This window comes from Panthera onca, chromosome D3 (genome assembly GCF_046562875.1).
Source record: "Panthera onca isolate mPanOnc1 chromosome D3, mPanOnc1 haplotype 2, whole genome shotgun sequence".
Classification (NCBI taxonomy): Eukaryota; Metazoa; Chordata; class Mammalia; order Carnivora; family Felidae; genus Panthera; species Panthera onca.
In genome coordinates, this window is record NC_138350.1 from 92,590,401 (window position 1) to 92,605,392 (window position 14,992).

The 14,992-nt window shown below is 41.5% G+C and overlaps 1 protein-coding gene across 10 annotated transcripts in view; it reads left to right on the forward strand.

Moving 5' to 3' along the window:
- Window positions 1-14,992, forward strand: part of ATP9B (ATPase phospholipid transporting 9B) — a 254,753-nt gene that overhangs the window by 61,843 nt on the left and 177,918 nt on the right. For all 10 annotated transcript variants that reach the window (XM_060611871.3, XM_060611868.3, XM_078435112.2 and 7 more), the window contains 2 exons: window positions 2,492-2,550; window positions 12,942-12,993. In XM_060611871.3, the coding sequence (XP_060467854.1) occupies window positions 2,492-2,550; window positions 12,942-12,993 (111 nt within the window). The remainder of the gene's footprint in view (window positions 1-2,491; window positions 2,551-12,941; window positions 12,994-14,992) is intronic.

A 14,992-nucleotide genomic window follows, 5' to 3' on the forward strand; every position in this document is an offset into this window, starting at 1 on the left:
TGTTGGTCTGTTTTTATGCTAACATCATTCTTTTTTGATTACTGTTTCTTGAGAATAATTCTCGAAGTCAGGTAGTGTTTTCCTTTCAACTTTGTTTTTTTGTTTTCGAGTTGTTTGTCTGGTGTAGGTCCCGTGGATTTCGATATGACTTTTAGAATCAGCTTGTCAATTTCTGTAAAATATTCAGATCAAAAATCCCTGCTGGGATTTTGATTGGGATTGCATTGAGTCTAAAGATAAATTTAAGGGAGAATTAATATCTTATTAATACTAAAGCTCCAGCTGTTCTTGACGAAAGGGAACAGAAGGCTGTGAGTTCATGGGACTGAGGCTATGCAGGAAGTACAGACAGCCCCCTGCACACAGATGAAAATTCCTAGAGAACCGAGAGCTACTGAACAGTTTGACCAATTCTTTACGTTTAGAAATGTGCACTTGGAGGCAGATTGCTGTACCGATTTGACATGATGGCCTTGTCGTGTTTTTGTTCATATTGTCTTATTAACACAAGAATTTCTGCACTGCATTTTACCATCACCTGTTTTCCTTAAACATGTACTTGCAAGGAAGCTCCATAGAAATGAATGAAAATCACTGTACAATACCTAAAAATTAAAGGCTATTAAATATAAACTGTGTCTGTGATGTGACACGATGGTACCTCTTTCTCAGAAATGTAAGACCATGATCGCGGAGTCAGAAAAGGATATGTTTTCTGTTTCAAAATATTTAAAAATTATGTACTACATTTATTCCATCTTATGATTATGGCTGTTTCTTTCTCTGCTTTCTAAATGGGTCTCTTACAGAGAATATAGAAAAGCAGAAGGAACAGTGGAATGGATAGTAGGAGAGAAAATAAAATTAAGTGATAAGACAGGAATTCTAATGAGATCAGTGTGGTACGTTTACTGCCTGGTGCTTAGCTGTAGAAAACATAACAGTGGGAGTACAGACAAGAAGCTTGAAGGGGCCAAATGAAAAAGTAACTAAAATAGACATTCTTCTGTAAGTATACTTTCTGACTATTAGTAGATGTACTTACCAGTTATGAAGGTATCTGAAGATTTGTTTCACAGTAACGCTAAAGAACATTGGTACTCTATTTTATTTTTTTTTTAATAAAAGATGCCAGAATCGTCTTTTTTTTTTTTTAGTGTTTATTTAGTTTTGAGAGACCACATGTGCAAGTGGAGGATGGACAGAGAGAGAATCCCAAACGGGCTCCACGCTGTCGGCACAGAGCTCGACACAGGGCTTGAGTTCACGAACCGTGAGATCATGACCTGAACTGAAATCAGATACTCAACCATCTGAGCCGCCCAGGCACCCCCCAAACATTGCTGTTTTATAATATGAATAAAATACAGCTTCCCCCAATAGTTCCATTCCTTATGTGCTTACTGTATAATTGAGGAATGTAGAAAAATAAAATACAAAACTTCTGGATATCCTCAAAACATATCTTTAGGAACAGTTGTGGTACTCTTGAAACTGAGCTGCTTTAAGAAGTAATTAGGAAATAAGTTTGTAATAAGTTGAACGTGGTCGAAAAGTCAGTAGTATGACTGGTAATGTTAGTTTTTGATGATGTGATGTGGGCTTACCTCCTGTCCCGTTAGCTTTCAGAATAAATTGAATGTAAAGACAGGCCTTTCCCCATGTTAAAAACGGTGGTCACGAAAAGGTAAAAATACATCCACAAGGCTGTTGCTAGTTGTAAAAGGGGGATTGACAGAGGGAGGGGGAGGGGGAGGGGGAGGTGGAGGAGGGAGGGCAGGAGGGAAGGGGAAGGGTTCGGAGTCCCAGGGAGAGAGAGAACTTGAGTAAGTTCCGTTACTTATGTAGAAGGGTGTCTCAAATTGTGTATTCAACATTTCATCTACTCTGCGTGATGTTAACTTTGTCTTAGAGGCTTATATGTTAAGTTTTATAGGTGCTTATTGCAGACTGGATATGATACAAATAACCTTAAGAATTTACACAGTGTATCATGTGGATGAATCACTGTTTGTAATAAAGCTGTCGACCGTATCGGTATCAGTTACCAGTTCTGAAATGTCGGTGACTTTATACATCGTTTTCTTGACTTCTGTTGTCAGTTCTGTGTCCATCAGTGCCATTTACAATGTGAATACAAGCATACATCTTCCTGTTATTCACTCATTAAGTCATCTTGAGTGCTATTCTGATGGTCGGTACTGGGCCCAGACCTGAAATAATGGTGGATTTGGGAAGAACATTCCGGTTGGGGCCCTCTCCCGTACCCCACGTCTTTTACTGGGGACGGTTACCTGTTCGCATTTGGGAGCTAAGAGAAGTTCACTCTTGGTGACTGTGTAATCAATTTATTTTGAAAGTATAAGTACAGTTAAATTTCTAGTGTTTTTCCACCCCAAAAGTTATTTCTGGAGTATCATTTGCTAATTGAAATTTTAACTTGGTGTGCTGTTGTTTCCTTGAGTTGATTATACTTCTTCTTTTCTTTAAGGTAAAGTGCAAGTTAAGAGTTCAGACATACAAGTTGGAGACCTCATCATAGTGGAAAAGGTTGATGCATTTTTCATATATTTTAGACGTGTGTATGCCGGTGATTAACATTTAGCCTGATTGCAGTAACTTTGAATCTAAAGGAAATTGTTTGAGACAGTTATTTTAAGTCTTAACATCTTTTATAAGATATGATATATATGAAGAAAAATCTAGTTTGTTTTTGCTTTAGTACATTTTATTGTGTGCAGGTGAGATCATATTTTGTCTAAAAATAACACCTGTGTTAACTGCTTAATACTGTATTACTAGAATTATTTCATTTGATGAAAAAACTGTATTAGTTAGAACCTATTTGTAATAGAATATGTTTCATTTTCTAAAACTTCCTATTGTAGCTAGATATATCACACATAAGAATTGGATATTCTTACGGTTTAGAATTTACCTTAAAGAAGGGAGGGTCAATGGAAGTCAGAGAATATTGGGAAGAAACGGCTCAGGTCTGTGGAGGTGGAAGCCGCCCACAAAGCCTGTCAGTGTCAGTGGTGGAAGCTGCCAGCGGCCTGGGGTGAGCAGGCTGACTGCCTGTGGGGGGGGGGGGTGCTTCTGCCCTCATCCCTGAGTAATGGCCACTGAGCAGGTAGCCTCTTTGTTTTTTTCAAAGGCTCTAGGATAACTTTTATTTAATTTTATTTTTAAAAAAAATTTTAATGATTTTTGAGAGAGAGACAGATATAGAGTATGAACAGGGGAGGGGCAGAGAGGAGACAGAATCCGAAGCAGGCTCCAGGCTCCGAGCTGTCAGCACAGAGCCCGACGCGGGGCTCGAACTCACGAACGGCGAGATCATGACCTGAGCCGAAGTCAGAAGCTCAACTGGTTGAGCCACCCGGGTGCCCTTAGAACAACTTTTAAAAAGTGTCGCAGGAAAAGTTGTAATAAGGCCTCTTACAAGAGTAGTCTGAGCCCTCGGTGCCAGCTGGCCCCCGGGCCACGCACCCTGCCTGAGCCATGTTGTGGAGGGGTTTAGTACCAGAAGGCCTTTCTCCTCAAGACCAGCGTGGGCTTTCTCTTGCTGCTTTCATCTCTACATCGGCCATGTTTTTAGGTATGCTTGTTTGATTTTACAAAAGGATTAAAATTGAACATACTGATTTGCAACTCGTGTGTGTAGCGTTTGGTCATATGGACGTTGTAAGTCACTAGCTTTGATCCGCGGTTAGATTTTCACATGGTGTCTTTGTTCTCCTCTTACAAAGCGCTGTGTGAATATCCTTATACACACACCTCTTCGCGCTTCTGTAGGGTAAATGCTGATGACAGATGACTGAGCCGAATGAGAGTCAGATGCCAGTGTCCAATACCTCACCCTTTCTGTGGTCAGGCACCTGGGTGCTCGCTCCGGGTCCCTCTCAGGGCTGTAGTCAGCCAGGCGGCCATCGCCTCCAGCTCGTGGGGGCTTGTTGGCAGGTTCAGGGCCTTGGTTCCGTGAGCTTTTGGCCGGAAGGAGGCCGCCTTCGTTCCCGACCACAAGGTGGGAAGGCTGGGGGTCCTCCACAGGGCAGCTCCCGGTGGCCCGTCAGGACAAAAGTGGGTAGCCAGCAGCATGGATTGCGGGCTGGGACCTGTGCCAGCAGTGACACCCATCACGTCTTGTTTCCTTCTCAAGAGGCTGCGTGGTGTTGATGGTGGTGTTTAAGGAGCAGAGAGAGTCTCTGTGGATCGGGGAGCACTGCTTGGCCTTGTCATCGTTCCATCTCTCATTTCCTTTGCTCTCTTGTTATTCACGTTCTCCTTCCCTCTCCTGCCAGAGTTGATGGACTGTTGTGCTCTTCAGTGCTCCCATTTTTACTGAGTAGCCTGAGTCCTTCTTGGCCACGTTGTGTGTGCTCATCTCTTGTGTCCTGTAGATGGATGTGAAGGTGGATGTCGAGATCAATGTGGGGACGTTCCCCTTGGGCCTCTCTCTGGCCTCCCAGGGGTATTCTCCATCTGTGAGAGATGGATGAGGGACATGGGCCTTTGTCGACATCCGGGAAAAGGTTTTACGGTAATGGGGTAGCTGCCCATCTTTTGATTTGTCACTGCAGTGTTCCACGGGTAGCGCGGTGTGGGTGGCACTCCCAACACTAGATTGGTATCACTACACAAGCATGTGTACGGCCCCTTCTCTACCCTGGTGTTGAGAGATTCGGTAGCAGAGCTACAGGAAGAACTTCTAAAATGTTTTCGCTAATCTTCAGGAAATGCTATACACTAAAAAATAGGGGTGACACCTGTACCTGATTGAGTTTTTTTACATTGCCAATTTTACACCTACTTTCTCATCAAAATTTTCCACAGATTTTAGTTACTTAAAAAACTTGAATATTTAGAATCTTGAGACATAATTTCTGGTAATTGCTATGAAGTGATAAGTTTTTAGTAGTGAATTTATATTTGTTAAACCAACTTTGTGGCTTTTTTAGGGGTAAAAGTTTTTGTCTTACTGACTGACTAACCGTCATAAGGAGATGGCAGTGATATGGTAACAAATGGTTTTGTCTTTTTACTTTTTATTTAAGGATTCTGGAAATACTTGTCACTAACCAGAAAGTTACTTCTCTGTTATTTGACCGTATTGCTACTTAGAAATCAATCCTTGGATGCTTCCTTGGTGGATGTTATGTTGGAGGGTAGCTCTTCTAATTCTGTACCCTGATGTGGAATTACAGTTAGTCTATGGATAGTCATTGTGTAGATATTTGAGGTACGCTGACCGCGTTTGGCCCAGTGCTGCAGATGCTGGGAGTCGTGCAACTCACGGGAGAGCAGCAGCTGGGCACAGTGGGCAAGGGGAGATGTGGGCTTCGACGCCAGATGGATCTGGGTGTAAACTCCCAGTTCTCCAGCCTCAGCCCCTCCCAGGAGCAGCATCTCTTTGATGGCGCACTTGGAAAGTGGCAGGCTAGATCCATTCAGAGTCAGGGTCGGGTTATGCACGCAGGGCAGAGGAAGAAAATCCGAAGGTTGTCTCCTGGCTGAACAAACAAGGAACCAGCCCTCCTAAGAAGTATCTAAAATTTCAGACAGACGTGTCAATTTAAATATTAATACTTGAGGAATGTGTCAGGCAGGTAACTGTTTGTAACAAGAGACTTTTAAAAGTCGAAGGTTGTCCAGGTCATTGTCCAGGTCCTAACACCCGACTCTGAAGTCCAAGTGTTTGAGAAGGATCCAGAGGACGCAAGCAGGATTGAAGTTGACACTGTTGTTGAGTCCTTCTTCTACTCAACCAAAATGAGCAAGAAAAGAAGATCTTCTTTTTTTTAACAGCTGAATTGAAAGACAGTTTCTTTATCCTATTTTTTTAAGGTAATGCAATTTAATAAATATTTTCAACAATTTTACCAAGTATTACAATGTATATTTTAATACCCAGGACAGACACGACAAAAACTATGCAGACAGAGACAGTCTGAGATGCTGTAAATAAACTGAGATGGGCTCCTGGACAGGTTTCAGGTAACACACCAGAAGGCAAGAAATTAGAAACGGAGGAGTGAATACCAGGGGAAACCTGACAACAGAAAACAGATCATAAAATGCAGACTTCTGTAATGTGTCAGTAATTTATGTTCATTGTGAACCGTCTAAATATACCAATCCAGAGACAGGCAGAGTGGATGAAGAAAGGAGGCCCAGCCATGCGCCTCTCACAAGGAATTCAAATCCAGTGACACGGGTAGGATAAAAGGAGGTAAAAGAATGGAAAAGGTACACATCGCATAAAATTAATCGGAAGTAGGAGGGGCTGAGTTAATATCCAGTGAAGGATAGCTCAGAGCAAAGAAAATTTAATTAGAGATGGAGAGACCTCACATAATATTAACAGAGTTATCCATCAGGAAGACGAGACGGTTCTGAAGTTGTCACCAGACAACAGAACCACAGAATACACAAATCAAAAATTGTTGGACCTTAACAAAGGAAACAGATCCACAGTTCTGAGTGAGAACTTCAGCCCCACTCTCTGAGCATCAGACAGAAGTGGTGGGCCAAGCATCGGCACTGACAGAGAAGATCCCCACTGAGTCCGCCAGCCAGATCTAACTGACAAATGCAGGCCGCTCTACCCGACAGTAGGAAGACACACATTTATTTCAAGTCGCACCAAGTTTCAACATGCACCAGTTAAAGCAGATCCATAAAAGAAACCTCAAGAAAATGAAAAGAATTTGAAATCATACAGTGTGTTGTTTCATCATGGTAGAGTCAAATTAGAAATTAACAGCAGAAAGACAACAGGAGAACTCTAAAATAGGTGAAAAGTAAACAGTGTACTTTAAGTATGGAATCTAGGAAACAAAATGCAACTGTGTGAAAGCGGAATTTCAACATTCAAAATACATGGTACGTACGTGCGGCGGTGCCAAGTGGGAATTTTGTAGTAGTCAACACCTACGTTAGAAGGACGTCAAAGTCTCAAGTTAATGGTCTAAGTCCCTGGCTCAGGAGACTAGAAGAGCAAAATTAAAGCAATGTATGCGGAAGGAGGTAAATATAAGAGCAGGTCAGTGAAACAAGATAGCAAATCAGTGAAAGCAAAAGCTGGTTCTTCTAGACAAATTCATAAAACCGATAGACCTCTCCCAGGAGTGATAAAAATGAAGAGCAGTGACACAAGTCACCAGTCTCCGTAGTGACACAGGGGACATTACTGCTGATGCCAGGCCATCGAAAGGATAATCATGGATTCCCACCGAGAGCTGTACACTCCCTAGCACACCAGCTTTGACGAAAGGGACCACTTCCTCCAAAAGCACAAACCATCAAAACAGTCACAATGGAACAGGTAATATGATGGTTCTACAAACAGTAAGGAAGTGGAGTTAGTCATTTCAAATCTCTGAGAAAGGGGCGCCTGGCTGGTCCAGGTGAAAGTGTGTGTGACTCTTGATCTTGGGGGTGTAAAGATGACATAAATAAAATTAAAACAAATAAAAATGGCATTACCATCGGCGTTTCGGTGACTGCGATGGGGACTGCGAAGGGGATGAGAGGAAATTGCTTTGAGGCTGGCACCGAGGAATAAAAAATGCATGTCATACCTGTGATAAACCGCAGTTGTTAAAAAACAAATAAAATCTCTGAGAAGGAAGTATCTAAGTCCAGATGTTTCCACTGAAGAACTCCTTGAAACCTTTAAAGAAGACTTCGCATCATTTTTGCACGGTAGTTTCCAGAAAATAGTGGAGGATGGATGGAGCATTACGCAGCTCATTTTAGGAGTCCAGCGTTACCCTCATACCGACACAAGACAGTACAGCAAAAGAAAACTGCAAATAATGTGCATATACACACAGACATCCTTAGGAAAACAATTGCCGATGGATATCAGCAGCATATAGAAAAACGGCACATCAGGACAGAGTGGACGTGATTCCGGGTATCTAAGGCTGGTTCAGCGTTCTAAAAGCACCACATGTACTCTACCCTGTTAACAAACTAAAAAATAATAAAAAAAAATTATATCAGTTGATGTAGGAAAAACATTTGGGTAAATCCAACACACATTCATAATAAAAACTCTCCACAGCCTGGATTAAACAGTTAATTAAAAAGCACCTATAAACATGTATAGCCAAGATCACACTTAATGGTGAAAGTCTGAATGCCTCTCCTTTCAGATTGGGAGTAAGTCCGGGATGTTTGCTCTTACCACTGTTTTGGTTTTTTTTTTTAATTTTTTTAATTTTTTTTTTTTTTTTTTTAATTTCTTGAGAGAGAGAGAGAGAGAGACAGACAGACAGAGACAGACAGTGTGAGTCGGGGAGGGGCAGAGAGAGAGGGAGACACAGAATCCGGAGCAGGCTCCAGGCTCCGAGCTGTCAGCATAGAACCCAGTGCGGGGCTTGAACTCGCAAACTGCAAGAGCATGACCTGAGCCAAAGTCAGACACTTAACTGACTGAGCCACCCAGGGGCCCCTGCTCCTACCGGTCTTAACTCGACTAACATTTCTAGCCACATAGAATAAGGCAGGTAAAGCAAATGAAAGGAATTCAGGTTGGAGAGGACGAAATAAAAATGTCCCTACTTGCAGATGACATGATTGTGTGTGTGGACAATCCCAACAAATCTATGAAAACCTCCTGGAACTAATGCTAATGAGTGGATTTAGCAAAGTGGCTAATTATAAGATCACCACTCAAATACCAATCCCATTTCCAACATGTGGAAACAAATTAAAAATAAAGTCGCTTTCTAATAAATCACTACTATGAAAACTAAATCTTAGGTATGACTGAAAATGACAATGTATTCATGAAAGTAATCAAAGATACTGTGGATTTGGATTGGAATATTCCAGTTTTCCTCAAATTGAATATAGGTTTAATATAATTCCCATTAAAATCTCAGCAAGATTTTGTTTTTTTGTGTTCATTTTTTACATACAAAATAAGCTTATTGTAAAAGCCATTTGTGAAGGCTGAGATAGCAAAGCAGTGCTGGTGAGGAGAATAACGTGAGAAGGGTGACTTCTTGGTGTTGAGGCGCGTGACCGAGCCCGGCGTGTAAGAAGGGGAGAAATAGAGATCGGTGGAACATTCTGGAGAACCCAGAAACAGATACACCCAAAATGCTCAAGTGAGTTTTGACAAAGTGCAAAAGCAATTAAAATGGACAAAGGTTGGCCTTTCAACAAATGAGCCTGGAACTAGTGGACATCCAGGGTTTAAAAAAACGAACCCAATCTAAATGTTACACATTATATAGGTATTAAATCAAAATGGATCATGAATTTAAGTGAAAAATGTGTACGTGTGAGACTTCGGAAGAAAAACATTGGAGAAAATACTCCAAATCTAGGGTAGGAGACTGGTGTTTAGACTTGATGCCAAAAGCATGCGGAGAAGAAAAATAACGATAAGTTGCATCTCATTAAGATAAAGCGTTTGCGCTTGTGAAAGAACACGTGACTATGATGAAAACAGGCTAAAAGGCCCAGAAGGAGACGTCTGTAAACCACATCGCTGATAGATTTGTGTATCTAGAGTATGTGAAAACCCAACAGTATGAAGAATCAAGTGAGAAAGCGAACTGAAGACGGAGGAGATGTGTCTCCAAGAAGAGTATAGCTGGAGAGTGAGCAGGAGAGGGTCCCCAGCGTCATCAGTAAGCTGTGAATGCAAGTGACAGCACCGTGACGTCTCCGTGCACACACAGCACAGCGGCTACAGTGAAAACTGGTAACAACACCAGGTGCTAGCAGCGATGTGAAGAAAGGCCACTCATACATTTCTAGTGGGAACATCAAATGTTACACTTATCCTAGAAAATCGATAGACAGTCTCTTAAAAAATTTAATATGCAACTGTGGTATGGCCCAGCAATTGAACTCTTGGACCTCTTATCACAGAGAAATGTTAATTTGAATTTGCACAAAAGGCCATCCACGAATGTTTATGCCTGTATTATTCATAATTGCCAAAAATCACAAACCAGATACCCTGAATGGGTGATGGTCAGAGGAACAGTTGTACATCGTACCAGGGTCTATGATGTTAAGAAAACACGGGTCTCTGCTCCTGTGTTGCTCATAGTCTTGAAGGGAGGGAAAAATAAAAAGTATCCATGATTGTTTAACACTCTAGTTTATTTATGAGTGCTTCACAGAAAATAAAACAGGGTAAGGGACTAAAGAGTAATGGCCTGAAGTGAAATTAAGGGAAAAAATTCCATTACAATAGCATTAGAAAGAATAAAATACTTACAAATAAAATTACTGTTAAGAATAAACTTAGCAGGGGCACCTGGTGGAGTGGGATGGGGGATGTATCTGGGTGGGTGCTTTGGTCCGGTACTGTCTGTGAGATTCTTCCATTTTGTTGTGTGTCCATGGTTCACTCGTCTCGTTGTTACGCAGTGTGCCCTTTGTCCGTCCTACTGTTGGTACATATCTGGGCAGCTTTTAGTTTTGCCTGTTAGAAGTGATAATTGTGCACACAGTGCTACTGTATATATGCCTAAGGAGTGGGATTGCAGGGCATGGGGGATACATATACTCCACTTTAGTGGATACTGCAAATGACCTTGCAAGGCAGTGTACCACGTTCTCCTCTAGTGGGCAGTGCAGTGCGTAAGAGTTCCGGATGCTTCACGTGTTTGTCAACACTTGGCATTGTCAGCCCTGTGCATTTTGCATTTCCAGTATGTGTGTGGTAGTGGCGGTTTTAACATGCATTTCCTTGAAGAGTAACAAAATTGCACACCTTTTCATATGCCTTTGGATACCTTTCTTGTTTGGGAAGAGCCTATTGAAATCATTTGCTATTTTTCTTCTAAGTTATCTCTTCTTTTCTTGTCAGGTTTTAGGCCTTTAGGCATTCCGGTTGGGGGGTCTCTTATTAGTGATAATGTTGCAAATAATATTTTCCTCCCTGGTGTGCTTTGTTAAACAGATATTCTTAATTTTGATGAAGTCGATTTTATTAATCTTCTCATTTATAGTTAATTGGGTTTTTGTTTGGTTGGTTGGTTTTTAAAATTTTTGATTGTGGAGGAGGAGTCTTGTTAGGTTTGGTAGGGACCCTACCAAAAAATTGTCAAAATACTCTGTATTTTAGGAGCTTTATTGCTTTGACTTTGACATTTAGAAATTCATTCGGGATAGATTCAGATTCACTCGGGATAGATTTTTATGTTTTAACTGTTACAGAAATTTGGTATTCTTTCCCGTCATCTTCTGTAGATATCTGTTTCTCACCACTTTTCCTTATTGGTCTGCAGTGGCACCTTTCTCGTTAACCTGGCGTTCATGAACATGTGGGCCAGCCTTCTGTTGTCTCTGCGTGTTCTTCACTAGAACTGTCTCGTCGAGGTGGAAAACCGTTTTGTCGTAATTGCTCTAGTTTGATACTTTAGTTTTATTATACTGGAGACTCAGCCTCCTTGTTTCTCACATTTGTCTTGTTCATTCTCGGCCTTTGCATTTCCCGGTAAATACTGGGAATACCTGTCAGTTCCTCCCAAAAAACGTGTTAAGATTTTCATTGGGTTTGTGTTAGATCGGTTGATGGGCACCAGACGTCTTTGTGTTCTGATTTTGGTACAGGATGTGTTCTGTGTTGCTTAGGTTTTGTTTAGCTTCTCTCAGTAATGTTTGCTAGTTTTTTTGTTTACAGAACTTGACTTGCTCTGCATCTTTTATTAGTTATAGTCTAACGTTTGCTTTTCTTTTTACTGAAATGGACATATTTAAAAAAACTTTCTTGCTGATCATTACATACATATATATATACACATATATATATATATGTATATATATACTTGTTTTCTGTGTCATTAACTTTTGCTTTGTATTTGCTTACATCCTTGTACCTCGTTTGGGGCTCATTGGCTTTTGTCACCCTGCTTTCAAGTGGATATTTAGATTCTGTTTTTAGCTTCCCTTCTCCATTGTGTGCATTTAACTGTATACATTTTCCTCTTAACGTTTCCCTTTGGCATTGGGAGCATGGTTCCATACGCTCTGCTGTGTTGCGTTTTTATCGTTCAGCTAAAAATATCTTCTGACTTCCATCGTGATTTCCTTTTTGACCTAAGACTTCTTTAGATCTCAGTACTTGACAGCTTTATCCCACAGCGCGGTGTTCTCAGCCTAACAACTTCTGTTTGTTTGTATTGCTTGCTCGCTTTGCTTGCATTGCTTGCTTCCTCTACTGTATCATGTGTGGGTAGATCTTTACTTAGGTCTCAAAAAATATAAGTACTTTAGGATGTTACGTGAAATGTTCTTTACTATATATTTTTCTTAGTTTGATACAGCTTTCCCAATTGATAGAATGATTAGCAATGATTAAATAAATGTATTAATAGCGAATTCGTGTAAAAGTTTTTATATGCTATACAGTACTTTTGAGATTTTGTCCTTTCCTGGTTTATAAAAGAATCTCTCTCAAATTTGTGGGGGTTTCGTTTGTTTGCTCAGTAGTACATTTATTCATTTATAGTATGTAGCAAATAGTTTATTTATGGTATTTTCTGTTTTGTGTTAGGCCTTGGAACCCTACCCTCCCTTCCCAGGGTTTTTTAGTCTAATAGGGAGGACATAACTTTTTCTAGGGCAGAAACTTCTGTCTTGTATGCACAAGTTCAGATAAGAAAGAGGCCAAAGAAAAGGCAATATGTAACACTTTTCAGAAATGGAGTAGGTTTCAAGTCTTCACAAATGCTATCTTCATGGTTTGTTGACAGGGAAAAGTGGTAAAAAGTCTAACTAAAAAATGAATTTGAATATCAATTATACGAATTGTTATACAAATCATTAATGTTAATTGCTTCAGTATAAATTTTATTATAACATTTTTTAGATACTTTCTGCTAGCTATTTCTACTTTGTAATGGAATGGTGTTACTTTATAAACTTGCATATGTATAATTAGTATTTTATATTACTCTCTGCAGAATCAAAGAATTCCATCGGACATGGTATTTCTTAGGACGTCAGAAAAAGCAGGTATTTCTATGTGTATTTAAATTACTGATCATTTAGTATTTTAGGAGTTTGATTTTCATTTTGAAAAATAAAAATTTATTCTTACAGAAAAGTTTTCTTTGAATGGTAATACATTAAATTCATTAATTCTAAATCACATTTAACTGCTGATATTTCAAATGATCATCTTTACTATTTATGTTTATTAACAAAAGATAATCCTATCACAACCTTTCTATCAAATGAGTGTTTTCATTCACACTTGTATTGATATGTAAGTAGTTAAATGATAATATTGCTTGAAATTTGATTGCCGTTCTGTATTTGCAGTGTTGTTAATTCAGCAAACACGTAGTGACCACTTCCTGTGTGCCAGGCAGTACTTGTCACGTAGGATCCAAAGGGAGCAAGACTGTGTTGTTCCCTTCTAAGCAGTCGTGTGGATGGACATACCTTGCCAGTAGTACTGTGATTATATAGATAATATGGTTAGAAGATGTGTGGGGGGAACCTGAGAGGAAGCAGACCGTTGCTTAGGTCTGAAGCTTAGTTGAAGTGCGCTTCACAGGGTAAATGCTTATTTCTGTGACTGAGCTTTCACCGGCCAGAAGCAGGTGGAAAAGGGCTAAGGAGATGGCAGCCTCGTGCGGTCGAGGGGGAAACCTATATGCTGGGAATCAGGAGACCTGAAGCCTGGTCTGCTCCGGCCGGTTCTGAATCACGTGCGCCAGCCACGGGGTCACACACAGTTTCATCGCATCTAAAACGATGGGAGGCCTCTCAAGTAATACCCAAGTTCCTTCTGTCTCACACTTCTGACTTTGTTGAGTAAATGAACAGTATTTTTAGAGGAAGCTCAGCATATGTATTATTTGTAGTGTGAAACCTAGAAAGGACAAAGTTAAATTTTAGAGTTGTTAATTTAGTTCTTTTTCTTTTCTTTTTTTTTCCTTTTCTTTCTAAGTAATCTCTATATCAAACGGGGGGCTCGAACTTACATTCCCGAGATGGAGTTGGCATGCTCCACCCACTGAGCCAGCCAGGTGCCCCAACAACTTTCTTTTAAGTTTATTTACTTAAGTAATTTCTGCAGCCAGCGTGGGGCTTGAACTCAACGACCCTGAGATCAAGAGTCGCACGCTGAGCCAGCCAGGTGCTAGAGTTGTTAGCTTAGGGTTTTCTTCATATGTAAACAGCATTTTTTTAAAGGGACATTTTAAGTCCTGAGAAAGAAAATGTTTTCTCACCCACCGTAGTTATGGTTATTTACGTTGTAACGCGAGGCTGCCGTTGACGCCCGAGTGCGGCTGCTTCTCCTGGGCACGTACACTTGATACGTTTACCTTATTGTGTGTGCCTTCCTGCGGTCTGGTTCTTCCCGCCAGCGGACCGGGGAGCGGCTCTTCGGTCCGTTTCCCTGTCTTCGCAGAAATAAACAGCCAGGCCCCTTTCCTGCCCAGTCCGATGGGGCTGTGCCCTGATGTCTGGCCGAAGGAGGACGGCTGGCAGCCACGTGTGCTGCTTCCAGGCCTGGTCTCAACCTCCTTTGTAGCCTTGGACCCTTGTCTTCCCAGTGCCGGCTCCGTGGCCGTGGCCGGGGTCGTCTCGGGAGCTGCGTGTTGAAGCCGCCAGCCGGGGTTCACGGACGCCTGCGGGATTGAGCCCCCTGCCCGCCCCTGACCAAGTGACTCGGAGAGAGCGAACTGTTTGAGTTCCCCAGCTGCAAGGTTTACCTTTTACGGTAGCCTGTGTCCCCTTAACTCCTGCAGCCGGGGCAGGCGGGTGACGGCTCTGCCCATGCCCTTGCTTCTTGATCGTGCAGAGCCCCGAGGTCACCCGGGCGTGAGGTTACGGCCTTTCAGGGTTTCCTGGGCGCGTGTGCAGCTCTGCACGGGCCGCTGGCTTCTAGACTCCCAGGAATGTGATGGGAATTTTCAGAGCCTCCTTCAGGTCATCTGATTTTCCCAGTTTTCTTTCAATTTTCTGGTTAGCTTAGCGTTTACCAGTTTTGTCACCACCT